This window comes from Pteropus vampyrus, unplaced genomic scaffold (assembly GCF_000151845.1).
Source record: "Pteropus vampyrus isolate Shadow unplaced genomic scaffold, Pvam_2.0 Scaffold154, whole genome shotgun sequence".
In the NCBI taxonomy this organism is placed as follows: Eukaryota; Metazoa; Chordata; class Mammalia; order Chiroptera; family Pteropodidae; genus Pteropus; species Pteropus vampyrus.
In genome coordinates this window covers 1793919-1808241 of record NW_011888935.1, presented here as the reverse complement: position 1 = coordinate 1808241, position 14323 = coordinate 1793919, and the positions used below count along the sequence as shown (strand labels likewise).

General features: G+C 37.4%; 1 protein-coding gene and 1 pseudogene across 5 annotated transcripts in view; one reads left to right on the top strand and one right to left on the bottom strand.

Moving 5' to 3' along the window:
• Positions 1–478: 478 nt before the first annotated feature.
• DNAJC15 (DnaJ heat shock protein family (Hsp40) member C15) overlaps positions 479–14323 on the bottom strand; it is an 83294-nt gene continuing 69449 nt past the window's right edge. For all 5 annotated transcript variants that reach the window (XM_011369756.2, XM_011369757.2, XM_023536351.1 and 2 more), the window contains exon 6: positions 479–715. In XM_011369756.2, the coding sequence (XP_011368058.1) occupies positions 645–715 (71 nt within the window). In that variant the 3' untranslated portion in view covers positions 479–644. The remainder of the gene's footprint in view (positions 716–14323) is intronic.
• LOC111745428 lies at positions 6470–6588 on the top strand (annotated as a pseudogene).

The window sequence follows — 14323 nt, the reverse complement described above, 5'->3', positions numbered from 1 at the left end:
ACTTCTCCCGGCTCTTTTCGGCCTTTCCTCACAGGGCTCATTGCGTAAATCTTCCAGCGTTTTAGCAGGTCTCCAAGTTCTCATGCTTCAGCTACAGGGTCTCAGAGAGAACAGAGTTCTTTAGCAAGTCCTAACCACTGCTTTAGAAAACACCATTAAGTTTCGCATCATGTCCCCATGGGGTAGTAGTCAGTGGCCTCAAAATGTTTAAAGCACCTTCCACAGGCAGAGTATTGAATTCCTCTGAGGAAACGAGGGACTGTGCGAGTATAAATATAAGCAGTAAAAGCATTTCTACTCACTGCTCACAAATACCAATTACCTTACTGATGATCACATTTGGGGGGTACCTTTGTGTGGGGGAGGGGAAAGAGGGAGATTTAGGACGAAAAGAACAAAAGTCTCAAAATGTATGACCATCACAGAGAAAGTCAGAATATAAGGGAAACAGATCGGTTACAGAATTTTAAGGCATTCCTTTAAAAGGTAATAAAAGGACAGATTTTTAACTTTTATTATTATATAGCTTAATAGCGGACTGGGTCATTATGCATGGGCGGCACACGTGTGAAATTCTGACGGTGGAAGGTGAGGTTAATTTGCAGGACTTTGTTTTTTAAGTCCCCCGTTTCCCTTCGGAGCAGTCAACGTTTGGTGGTTGCCTCCAGCAAGTCTTTTGCTTCATTTATTTTGGTGGCTAAGTACGGAGACCCACCTGAGGACAAAGAAAAGTAAATGGGTTAAAACACACCTGATTACCGACAGTTTTTAAAGTCTTAAACATGAAAAACATTCTTAATTATAATTCTGATATTCTGCCACACATTCGTCCTCTGGCAAAATATTTTATAAGCTGACTAGAAATCAAAACAGCACAAATTAAACTTTAGTGAAGCACTACGGATACCCAACAATTAAAGATAACGTTTGAGGAAGATAACGAAAGTTATGATCAGGAATAATTTGAAAAACACTCAAAAGATTTCACTGGTCAGACATTACCACTCAAATATTTAACCGGAGAATTCTATGAAATTAAGTGGATGACAGGTAAATAAAATAATGGTCTTTCTCCAAGAATTTTTTTTTTTAAGAGGGACGAATATTTATCTTTGAAGGAGGATATCTTTCTGAAGGAGGTAAAGTAGTCCAAGGGATCTTTCGGAGTCTAATCAAATCTTATAATGTCACAAAAACAAAATACATGTTAGAAAAGGCAACTATGTACTACCCAGCTCTAAAAATCACATTTACTAATAGATAAACAATAAATGAATAAGAATAAAAATAATGATAAAGGACATGCTCCTGTTCTCTGAAACGATCCTATTAGAATACTTATGAAATAGTCTTACATGCACTGTGCCCTAAAATAAAATTAAGTCAGTTCTTTTTAGAGTTCTTTGCAATGATTTCTTTCTAATGCAAACAGCAAGAGGAAGATTGAGGTGAATTTCAAATTCCGAATCATTATAAATCACAAACAGAACTCCCTGACATATTAAAAATACTAGCCCCAAACTGTCACGTTAAGCCTGGTTAAGCCTCACACGCCTTCTAACTCCCAGTCCTGAACACTTCCGTTAACACTCAAGATAACAAGTATATTACAGTTCACCAGCTTCCCTGTTTTTCTTCTTTATTCTCCCCTTTAGCTGCTGAAAACATTCTAAGACCTCAGTAGCTTACGACAAACCAAAAAACATCTAGATAGCATTGGCGTAAACTGTCCTGACTCATTTCGAGTTTTTAATGACAATCATACCGCTCACGTGACTAATGGAGACAAAAGCAGGAAAAGCAGATGGACAGCACAGTGCCGCAGGAGCGAGGGCGGTGGGGGCGGGAGCGGGAGCTAATGCAGCTCTCTGCCCTTGACACCACTGACAAGCCCACGTCCAGGTCTGAATCACTATAAACACAGACGGAATAGACCGCAGAGTGTCCTCGAATGTCCAGTAAGATTTTCGAATGACGTCGGTGAAGGTTTCCGCATGTACTTCGTTATGAAACAAACTGATTTCATGATTCTCTTTGAAAATGATCTTAGAATTAGGTAATGTCAATCTTGGTAAGTAAGCCATTTAAATTCTTAGTGACCGAGATAATGCCAGGCATCTTGTATGTCTTTAACAAATATTAAGATATTAACTGAACTCAAAATACAGCCTTTGATTGAAATGCATTCTGGATATTTAAATCACAGGCCATAATGTGCCCACTTAGCAGACAGAAAAAAATGAAAGGCACAGAAGATCAAAAGTCTCATTAAACATTGTATTTTTTTGATGGCGACGTGAGAGAAAACATGAGTTTATTCAGAATAAGGCTGAATCGCCGCTCTTGCTAAGTTGGAGGGACACTGGGCTTTTAGTTATGTGTGGGTTAGAAACTCTGGCTCGGCTCTCATTCTACCCGCATTCCACCTTCCCAAGATTTGGGGAAGTTCCTAAGTCAAAGACTGCAGCTCCTATATTCCCTTCAAGTGGTGTTTGATGCGCACCGAGGTCTCATCAACGAGGAGCGACGCTGTGAGATCTGCAAGGCCGGGGCTTCCTGCAGCCCGTTGCTCTGGCCCGCGAGCGGGGGTGTCGCAGCAGGGGCCACGACCGTGCTCCCGTGCAGTGTATCCTGTATTCAGTGGAAACAATATGCATGCGCATCTTTCAATCCTGCTCAGATTTCTTGGGGAAATCACCTGGATTCCATTTAATTAGAAGACTCACTCTCACCCTTGATCTCTGAATTCCTACTAACCGCTGTTGGAGCCCTTCCGCTTTTGGCTCTCACGAGCCAACCATTAACACCGACTAGAAGGCTGAATAAAACGCAAGCCCGTCAGCATGAAAGGAGCGGAGGGGGTCCACCAAGTCAGCCAAGTCTCGAGGGCCCCGATCCTGCCCGTGAGCCAAATGCACTGCGACGAGCCCAACAATCTGCACCGCTTTTTTCCTCCGATAAACCCAAACGTGAAAAGCGCATACCATACAATTCCACTTGGATGAAACGCTAGAAGAGATATCTCTAATCTGCGGTGGCAGAAGGTGGGACGCTGCCCACACTGGGGTAGGCATTGGTAATGGGAAGGAGCACCAAGGAACTTTCTGAGTTTTGATGAGCTAATATTTTGTTTGTTATTGTGTCTATGTATATCTTGTGAAATCTTTCTTCATCAGGTTTTGTTATCGAAGACATGCTATCATCCTCCCTCACAGAAAGAGTTAAAATGTTTTTCTTCCTTCTATTTTTTTTTTTTTTTGAGGGGGGAGTGAAATTCACTTATAAAACTATTGTGGCCAGGCTTTTCATTTGCGAGAAGGTTTTTCATTAAAGATGCAAATGCTCAAATAGATAGGAAGGATTCTCTTGATTTTTCCATTTCTTCTTATGTCAGTTTTGATGTTTTTCCTAGAATTTATTTCACATAAATTTTAAATACTTTAGTGTGAAGTTGATTAGTTTATTCAGAGAACTAACCACTGACTCTGTGGGAATCAGTGTTCTCTTGAACGCTAATTTCTATTGTAATGCATGGGTTAGGGTTACTTAGAAGTACACTGATTAATTTCCAAACACTGGGATTCCCTAAATGCTTGTTATCGTTTACTAATTTAATTAGGTTTATAATAAGAATCCAAGATTGGCTTTAAAATTAGAAAATTAATCAATGTAATACATCACATAAACAGAGTAAAGAATAAATGTCATGTTGTCAGTAAGTATAGAAAACACAACACAAATTCACAATAAAAACTTGTAGTCAGATAAAAGGAAACTTATAAAATAGAAATATCAAAAAATATAGTAACTATCATACTTAATAGTGAAATCTTGAAAGCTCTAGCTCTGAGATCAGCAACAAGAAAAGGATATTTACTATTTTAATTTCTATTTAACACTATATGGGAGGTTCTGGCTATTGTAAGAAATGCCTTCCTCAATGTCCAATATAAAAAAAAGAAATAAGCATTAGAAAGAAATTATCATTTCTCATAAACTACATGACTGAGTATGTAGAAAATCCAAAAAGACAAAATCAAAATCTAAAGACAAAATCAAAGAACTAATAAATGAATTTAATCAGTGGTTGAATATAATAGCAATATATACAAAAAACAAATTTTTATGTCCTAGAAATAAATAATTATACAATATAAATTTAAAACCAACATGATTTATAACGGAATTCAAATATCAATACCTAGGAATAAATATAACAAATTATGTACATGACAACCCAGAAAACTGAAAAGCCTTATCAAAATAAATTAAAGATGACCTAAATAAATGAAAAGATATGTCTTGTTCATGGATTAGAAAATTAAATATTGTAAAGACATCAATGCTCCCAAATAGATCTACAGATTCATAATAATCCCAACCATAACCCCAGGAGATTTGTGTGTCAATATGTATGTGTGTGCTTGTGCTTGTATACATGCAAACTGACAATATAATTCCTAATTTATATTAAAATGCAAAGAGTCAAACATAGCCGAAAAATATTAAATAGCAAAAATATGAAGGATTTAAACTACCAGAAAAAAAGACTTGTTATAAAGCTATTGAAATTAAAGTGTGGTACTAACACAAGCCTAAAGAAATTCATCAACAAAAGAGAAAAAATCCAAAAACATTTCCATAAAAATGGTTACTTGATTAATAACAAGGTAATATTATGGATCCCTGGGGAAAGAATGCCCTTTTCAATAAATAATGCTGGACCACTTGGCTATCTATATACAAATAATTGAACCTTTACCCTTATCTCATACCATATACAAAAATCGATTCCAGTTTATTACACATAAAAGTATTTAAGATAATGTTTCCATAAATTACTTTCATGACTTGAAGATTTTATGATCTTGAGATAGGCAAAAATTTCCTGAACAAAACAGAAAAGCACTATAAAGGGTAAGTTTGATTAGCTGGACTATATTAAAATTTAGAATTTCTGTTCATGAATGAACACCATTAAGCATATGCAAAAGCAAGCCATAAAGATATCTGCAATACAAAGAGCTCATATCTAAAATACCAGAAAATATAGCATTCCCAAAAGACAGTAAGAAAAAGAGACAACTGAACAGAAAAAAACAGATAAATAAATGGGAAGCTATTCACTACCATGGAATACTGTACAGCGATAAAAGTAATGAATCACTCCTACGACATTCACTACCACATGAATGTATCTCACAAAGACAGTGAATGAGAAGAGACGACTGTAGAAGACTACACTCATTATGATGCCACTTGCATTAGGTTCAAAACAGCCAAGTTCATCTGTTGTGGTCAAAGTCAAGATAGTGGTCACATCTGGGGAAGGAGGAGTGACTCGAAAAGTACCCGAGGAAAGTTTTTTTATGGTTTAATTTCTTAACTTGGGGACTGGCTATATAAATGGGGCCATTTTGTGACAATTCACTGAGTTGTATACCTACGATGTGTACTTTTATGAACTTATATTTCAATGTTTAAAAGTTTATTGAAAAACTAGAGATATGTTGATCTGTAGGTAGTTAGTTGACATTACAAATTCAGACTGTCCAAAAAATCACAGGGGCTCAGCAAACCTATGATCAAGACCATGTTGATGACTAGGCGTTGTTCTAATATATTATTTCATTTGGTTCTTCCAACCATCCTTTGTAGTTGCTCAATTCTTGTTTTTCTTACATAAAGAGACTTGAATCACAAAAAAGTTTAGCAATTTGCCAACGCCAGCCACACTGTTCATATGTGGTGGGGCCAGGATTCCCAGGAGGCCTGGCTCCTGAGCCTGCACACCTCCTAACCACTACACCACGCTGCTTCTCCTTTTGCCACCAAGATTCATTGATTGATTGATTCATTCATTCAATTTTCCAGAGATCGATTATTTATTTATTTCTTTACTAAAGAGGATTTATTTACTTGTTTGTTTGTTTGTTTATATAAATGCAATATATATATTGCATTGTGTGTTTCCCTCCCATTGTTAGATTTCTTTCTGTCACCATCACCAAAATCTATTAAGCATGTAGTTACTACAAACCTTTTCTCTTTCTTCAAGCCTGTAATCTCATCTTGGGTCCTCTTCCTTCCCGAGGATTGAGATCATGTTTTGTGATTTACCTTTTAAAGGACACACCTATCTACTCATTGGATAATAAATACCTTGAAAAGCAATCATGTCTTAAGATTTCTCTGTATTATCAATGCAACTCTGAAAACATGAATAGGACTTGAGGTATATCTTCAATGACGAGGAGAAAAAGTGATGAGTTACTATTCCACTATTTTTTTGCATCAAGTAACAGCTTCAGAGAAGTAAAACCACTTCAGGGATAGAGAAAACAGGTAAACAAGTATGTTAGAAGTGGATGCTTTAAAAATAAATAAATATCTGTAAAACTTCTGGGTAAAAAACCTTAATAAGCACAAGAGAAAATGAGCAAACATTCTGCAATTAAAAATTGTTTTAATCTATGGCCATGCCACCCTGAACAAGCCTGATCTCACCTGCTCTTGGAAGCTAAGCAGGGTCGGGCCTGGTTAGTACTTGAATGGGAGACCACCTAGGAAGACCAGGTGCCGTAGGTGTAAAAAATAAAAAAATAAAGGATTGTAAACTGACAAGGTCCTTGCAATCTTTGAGGTCAATCAAGGGTTGCCTCGCCTAAAAAAATTTTTTTTAAAAAATCAAAACTGTTTCAAAGTTAGTTATAATTTATTATTAAAGGACATTTCATAATTAGTATGCCAATCTGAAGATTAAGAAGATATAGGTTCCCTTTTATCCTTGGGTCTTTCTTAGGCAAATCTTATCACAGATTTTTCTGTATCCCTTAACTCTCATTAAAACCTATGACTGTCTACATTCTAAATCTGTAAGACAGACATAAGAAGTGTATGACTGAAAGATTCTTAAAGGCCACACACCTTTCCAAAATAAAGACGTTAGAATCATGTAGAGGCAGATAAGAGTTTGACTGCTGGGATGAGGAGTTCCACTGATCTGCTCCCCAGTGAAAGTGGTGAAAACTATTAAAAAGACACAATGACCTGAAGCCTCTGGAAATGGTCTTAAAAGAGGGGGAAAAATCTATTCAAGAAAATCTATAAAAATTCAGTAAGAAAAGCAAGAATCTGTGGTACCTGAACCAAAATGGCTCTCACGTTTCCCCTCCCAGTTCAGCAAGACAGAGGCTCCAAGATGGACTGCTACAGCCAAGAACAAGGCTCCCTCTTCACTCCAGCTCTGGAAAGAGGGTTTCTTTCTGGGAGAAACAAGACCTCCATATTTCTCTTCCTGCCCCTGCTACCTGATACTGAGGCTGTCCCAGGGAGGTGGAACAGAGTCTCTACTTGGTCTGGCTCCTTTAGAATCTGGGAGCTCGACAGGCCTTCACCCAGTCCATAAAGCATGGCTGTTCCATACCAAGAGAGGCAAGTCAAGAAGTTGTCAGGTTACTAATGCACTCTTAACTCCTACAGTGGGGGTTTCACTCAGCGAGAAATTTACCAGTTTCCACCCCCAAATCCAGAGCCCTGGCCCTGGATTATGCCTGTGGAATAAACAGTCCGTAAAGCAAACGGCTCCTGATCTCCTCCTAAAGGAATTAACTTCATTTGAGACAGTGTGGAGGGCGCTCTCAAGGACAGAACGAGAACAGTGGTTTTGATGAGAGGCATTTGGGAGGAGATTCATGAATCTAATGAAGATAGAGTTTAGACTGTAGGCCAGTGCGCAGGAGAGAACCAGGGAAGGAGAGAGCAGAAAGGAGCCTTCCTGAGTTAAGAACAAATATCAAGCACTGACCTCAGAAACTATTCCATCGAAGGAGCTACAATCTGATTAGTCTGTAGAGATGTTTATATCTCAGTGCATTGTTGGAAACAACCAAGCGATTGGTCAGCAAATAGTGGCATTTGACAGTTGCGTGTGATCAAGAAGGAAAAGGAAGAGAGGCTTCCCAGTACCACCGGCGTCCAGAGTGACGGGGGGCACAGACGAAGCTGCGCCTCCCTAAAGAACAATGTAAAAAGTGTGACACTGTGGGGGTGCGGCGGGGGTAGTAGGTATAGACTTCGCTAAAACAATCCAGCCAGTTTTCAACAAAATATTACAAGGCATGCAAAGAAACAGGAAAGTATGACGGTATGACCCATACATACATCATGAAAAAAGCAGCAACAGAAGCTACCCGTGAGAGCGACCAGATGTCGGATTTACAGAAAGAGATTTCAAAGGAGCTATTATAAATAAATTCACAGAACTAAAATTTTTTAAAAAATCACCAGAGGGTCTCAAGAGTAGATATAAACTGACATAAGAAAGAATTAGTGAACTTAAAGACACAGTGATTGAGATTATGCAAGCCAAAGACCAAAGGGAAAAAAGAATAAAGAAAAAAGAACAGAGCCTCAAAGGAACGTGTGGAACATCATTAAACCTATCAGATATGTGTGATGGGAGTACCAAAAGGAGAGGAGAGAAAGGAGAAGAAAAAAATCTTTAAAGAAATAATGGCTAAAAATTCCCAATTTTATTGAAAAACAATAACCTATACATCCAAGAATCTCAACAAACTCCAAATAGGATACATAAAAAGAGATCAAAAACAGACATATCATAACAAAAATGCTGGAAGTCAGACAAGGAGAAAATCTAGAAAGTAGTATTAAATTAAGTAAGGAGGCCATTAGGCTGAGGGAGGCTTTAATGCCTTACTAGTCTATATATTACCAAACCCAAACCTAAGCCTATAAAATCGCTCAACAGTAAGATGATGAAACCTGAGGACAACTAATTACAAACGGCCAACTAGCCTTTTCTAAATAAGGCAGATGCTAAAGCTGTAGCCTGTCACAGAATGTCCTTGCTTTGCTTCTGCCCCTTTTCTAGAAAAGTCTTTCCCCTAGCTCCTGTCAGCAGAGCGCTGCTAGCCATTTCTGGTTTGGCACTGCTCAATTTAAATAGGTTTTTGCTCTAATACACTCCACATTTTTAATATGCTTCAGTTTATCTTCTAAAAGTAGGAAAAAAAAAAAAAACAACCAGCGTGTCACTTATAAAGGAATCCCAACAAGATTAACAGCTAATTTAGCAGAAACAACAGAAGCCGCAAAACGATGAGATATCATATTCAATATCCTCGAAGAAAAAACTGTCAGCCAAGCATCCTGTATCGGCAAAGCTGCCATTCAGAAATGAAACAAACGTTACACTCAGATAAACAAACACAAAAAGGATTTGTTGTTAGCAGACCAACTTTGGTAGAAATACTACAGGAAGTTCTTTAAGATGAAAGCAAGGGACCTCAGGTGGTAATTCTACTCCACACACACAAAGAGCACTGCAAAGGTCACTATGTGATTATAAAAGACAATATAAAATGTGAAATTTTCTCCTTTCTTCTCTTACCCGATAGAAAAAGCCATTACCTAAAATAACATGTATAGAATGTACTGTAGGGCCCATAAAATACAGAACTATATGTATAACGCGACTGTTCTAACAGCACGAAGGGCGTAGGTGGGAGCGAAGCTGTTACCATCTCGGGAAATAGCGGGTGGTAAAGGAATAATTCTAACAACGTGTTGTTGGGTTTGTAACATTAGCAGATGTAACATGTATAACGATAGTACCACGAAAATGGGGAAGTGAGACCAGAGCTATATAAGAGTGATGTTTCTAAATATTACTGGAATTAAGCTAAAATAAATCTGAAGCTGATTCTGATAAATTAAGATGTATATGGTAAACACTAGAGCAATCACTCCAAAAACCCCTTAAAATAGTGAAAAAATACTTAATGAAATTAACATACTACATTAGAAAATATTCACTCAATGCAAAAGAGAAAACAGAAGAGCGAAAAAGACACGAGACACAGAAAACAAAAACTGCAGACGTAAGTCCCATTATATTAATAATATAATAAATTCACATTAAGTGTGAATGTATTAAAAACAATCCAACCAATCAAAAGGTTGTCAGATTAAACTTAAAAACATGATCTAACTATAAGTTGTCTACGGGACACTAACAGATTGAAAGTAAAAGACTATAAAGAGATATTTCACGCAAACAGCAATCACAGAAAAGCTATGAGTCAAAACAGACTGAAATAAAAAATGTTACTAGACATAAAAAAGGACAATTTAATAATGGTAAAAGGGTCAATCCATTAAGGAGATAGAACAACTGTAAACATATATGTACCTAACAACAGAGCACCAAAATATATGAAACAAAAACTTGCAGAAATGAAGATGGAAACAGATAACTCAACAATAAAACTTAATGCCTCACTTTAAAAAATTTTAAAAAATCAAGAGATTGGAGAGAAAAGAAATTTCTTAAAAAATACATCGAATTACATTACTCTACTGCTTAAAAGCAGACAGTAACTTCCCACTATATTTAGAATAAAGCTCGAATATTAGACGGAACCTACGGTTTTCATTACCACGAGGCGCACCCATAGTTTTCAAAACCTGGGTGCCACCCTCTGCCATGTCACCTCTCCCCTCGCCTATCACATAGCTACCGCACCCGGTTCCTGTGAAGTCTGCAACGTACTAAACTCTTGCCCCCTTAAAGCCTCCGCACGTGCTAGCTCCTTGACTACAACACAACGCAGCTGGCTTCTTCTCATTCTTTAAGTTACTCAGAGAAGCCTTCCCATCACCCTATGTAAAGCTGCCTCTTCCGCATATTCTGCATCTTACTCCATTGTTCCCTTTACTGCGCTTACTACAACTTGAAACAGGTTTACTTGTCTTTCGTCTGTCTCCCCATTAGAATGTATGCTCGATGAGAACAAGGATCTAGTTATCTCGTTTACAGTTAAAGTCCCAAGGTTTTGCACAAGGTCTGGCACATTATAGAAGTTGAATAAATAGTTTCTGAATCAATAAAAGAATAATTTCAGATCGATCGATTCATATAAATTCAACAAGTCTTTTAAAATTTTCATGTGATCATTATGTATGAGTTCTCACTCCTAATTCTGTTTTACCCACAAATGTTATTTGTATGCCTTCTTTTTATCCATTTGCTTATTCATTCATTCATGGGAAAAAAAACACAAAAACCTTTGGACTTTATTAAATGTCAGCCAAACAGGTTATAAATTTGACTAAGTCATGTTCTTCACTTTTAAAGATCTCACTATTTATTAAGAAAGATCAATGTGATAAAACTAAATGATCTCTTTACCAAAAAAAAAAAAAAAACTCAAATACAAAGCCTTAAATCTAATTAAAAGGTAGAAGGGAAAGATGAACCCTCTGAAACAAATAAGTTTAGTATATCTATTAAACAAGAAACAGAGCTAATTAAGCATGACTTTTTTTTAGTGAATCCATGTTGACTCTTGGTGATCATATCTTTCTTTTTCTAAATGTTTACAATTCATCTTTTAAACGTAATACATTATAAGAAACTGTAATATAGTATCCCCAGGGCTTCGTGTCAAATTCGGCTTCTTTTACAATGAGAGTAATCAGGGAAAATCCATTCAACAGTATAATTACTTTTGATTTGTTTTTAATCCCAATAGTTAGCCTAATTTTGATTTAAATACTATTAATGAAGAGTGAGAATATGTTTAGTAAAAGAGAGCATAAATAGAAAAAGATTGAGAATCTGCTGCAGGCAGGCAGACTTCAGCTGAATGTAAGGAAGAACCTTCTAGCAGTTAGAGCTGCCTACCAGTGGGCTGCCTTGCAAAACAGTAAGCTCTTCATCGCTAAGAATCTTAACGGAGAGCAAACAGGCCATTTTTCCCAGGAGAGAGCAGAAATAGTCTTGATTTAGGAGGCGGTACTGATTTAGATCATTGTCTCTCAAAATATGGTGAGGACACATGTTTTTTAAAAAAATTTTCCAATCTATGGTGAACTGATACTTTTACAAAATACAAAAGTATCACACCTTGGTTGCCGCGGCAAGGTCAAGTCACTATAAAGGTTTCTAGATGCTTCCTTTTGAGCTCTGTTTTTAACTTGGTGCATGTATACAGCAGTGTCTGGCACGGATGCGTGACCCACACTCTGAGTGGACGAGATAGCCTGTCAGAGATCTCTGAGGTCCTCTAGCTTTTCAAATTTGCCTAGCCTGTTCTCCTTTCTATCATCATTGGGCATTAACATCAAAGTACAGATTTCATAACAACTAACCTCCTTCTTCAGCAATTAAACAACATATAATCTAAAAGATATTAGTCTAAAAGCACTAGATCAACGACCTGAGATTTTTTTACTGCATTAACCTTTTATCTTACTAAATTGAAATAGCAAAATTTCCTTTTTCTCAAAACACATCTGAATGCTCATTTGAAACTGGTTACAAAAAAAATTCATTTTCGGCCATTTCTCACACTTAATTTTCTAGTGTCACTTCCTTTGCACAAGCTGATAATGAAATGTGTAACAAATGACAGTTGATCTCATGTTTGAAGTTCTAACTTTATTCTAGCAGCAGGTAGCAAAACCAATAGAAAATCACTTAGGGGTTGGGGAACATTTGTGAATTTCAGAAGCACTGGATAGAGGACTTAAGTTTTTGCAACCACCTGTAACACTCAGTGCTGATCCAGACAGAGCAAACATGACGAAGAATTATAAAAAGAGGAGGCAAAATTAAGAGTTGCCCATTGTCATGGAGTTAGAGGGCATTATGCTAAGTGAAATAAGTCAGACGGAGAAAGACAAATACCATATGATTTCACTTACATGTGGACTCTAAAAAACAAAACGAACAAACAGAACAGAAACAAATTCATAGATACAGAGAAGAAACTGGTGACTGCCAGATGGGAGGGGGTTTGGAGAGCTGGGTGAAAAAGATGGAGGGATCAAGAAGTACAGATTGGCAGCTACACAACGGTCACAGGGATGTAACGCACAGCATAGGGAATAGAGTCGATAATATTGTAACAACTGTGTGTGGTGTCAGGTGGGTACTAGAGTTATTGGGGGGATCACTTCGTAAGTTAGATAAATATCTAACTACTATGCTGTACATCTGAACTGTATAATACTGAATGTCAACTGTAATTGAAAAATTAAAAAAAAAAAAAGAATTGGACATTCTCATACTTCCCCAAACACCCCAGCTTTCTCTCTCCAAGGACAATAAGACACTTCTGTTTAGAATTCTTTCCTTGCAGTCATTCTGATACTTCTTAATTTACCATATTTTCCCCAGAGCAGACGCTCTTAACTGTGAGTATACAAATGGGTTTTAGAAGTCAGGAACTCTCCAAAAAATCCAAGTATTTTAAAATTTGGGGTGAATGAGCAATAATATTGGCAAAATGTCTGTGGTTGTCAACACATTCTTAGAGGGAACGATAATCCAAAAAGATTAAAGCATCTTTATTAAATTAAAAATGTGATCTGAATAGAAATATAGGCTACCGGTTCTTTAATTAAACAGGCCATAAAGATATTACATCACATCATATAATCAAAGAGGGCTTTAGAAATAAATCGTCTCGTTTTGTAGATGATAACACTGACATTTGGAAAGGCTGAGGAGAGTGTTCAAGGTCACTGCCAGCTAGAAGGCAGAAGTCGGAGGAAAATGCTGGCCTTCTGCTTCCAGGTCCCTCCCTCACACCCTGCCACCCTCAGGGGGCCAGACAGAAGGCTATGAGCACGCATAGGACAGGAAGGCAACGATCTACCTCTGATAAGTAAACAGTCTCAGAATAAATCAAGTAATTGATTAATTCAAACGCTACTGGCTCATAAGATGTATAAACATTTTCTTTTTTTACTGAAGAGATCTAAAAATACATATTCGTTTAGATACGTTTTAGAACTTGCTTCCTTGCCAGTAGGCACAATCGATAACCTGTCAATCGTCTGAAAGCATGAGTGCCTGATCCCTCTGCGATCGATAATGGAAGGGCACACGGCCGAGCTGGAAGGGACAGAGGCTGTTTAGGGGACAGACGCCTGCAAGGAGGCACCTGCCACGATTCTCTCTGAGGCGGCTGCTCTGCCAGCCCACGGCGCGAAGCAAACTGGCTGCCTGGACCTTTCAGTGACTGTCGCGGCTATTTAGAAATTTTAAGTAAAATCTCATTTCAAAGTATATTTCTTTGTTTATTCACACGAAAGAATAGCAAGTGCAAACACCAAAGGAGATGATGTTTAGTAAAAAGAATTTTTAGAGTAAGTAATTAAGTGAGAAAGCTGGCGGAGGGGGAGCGTCTTATTTTGGTGAGGGTTGCGATGGGTAGGAATCCAAAATTTGTTTTCAGTTTTCTTCAGAATAATTATAAAACGGAAAGTCTATAAATAAGAATCCCTCCCCCCA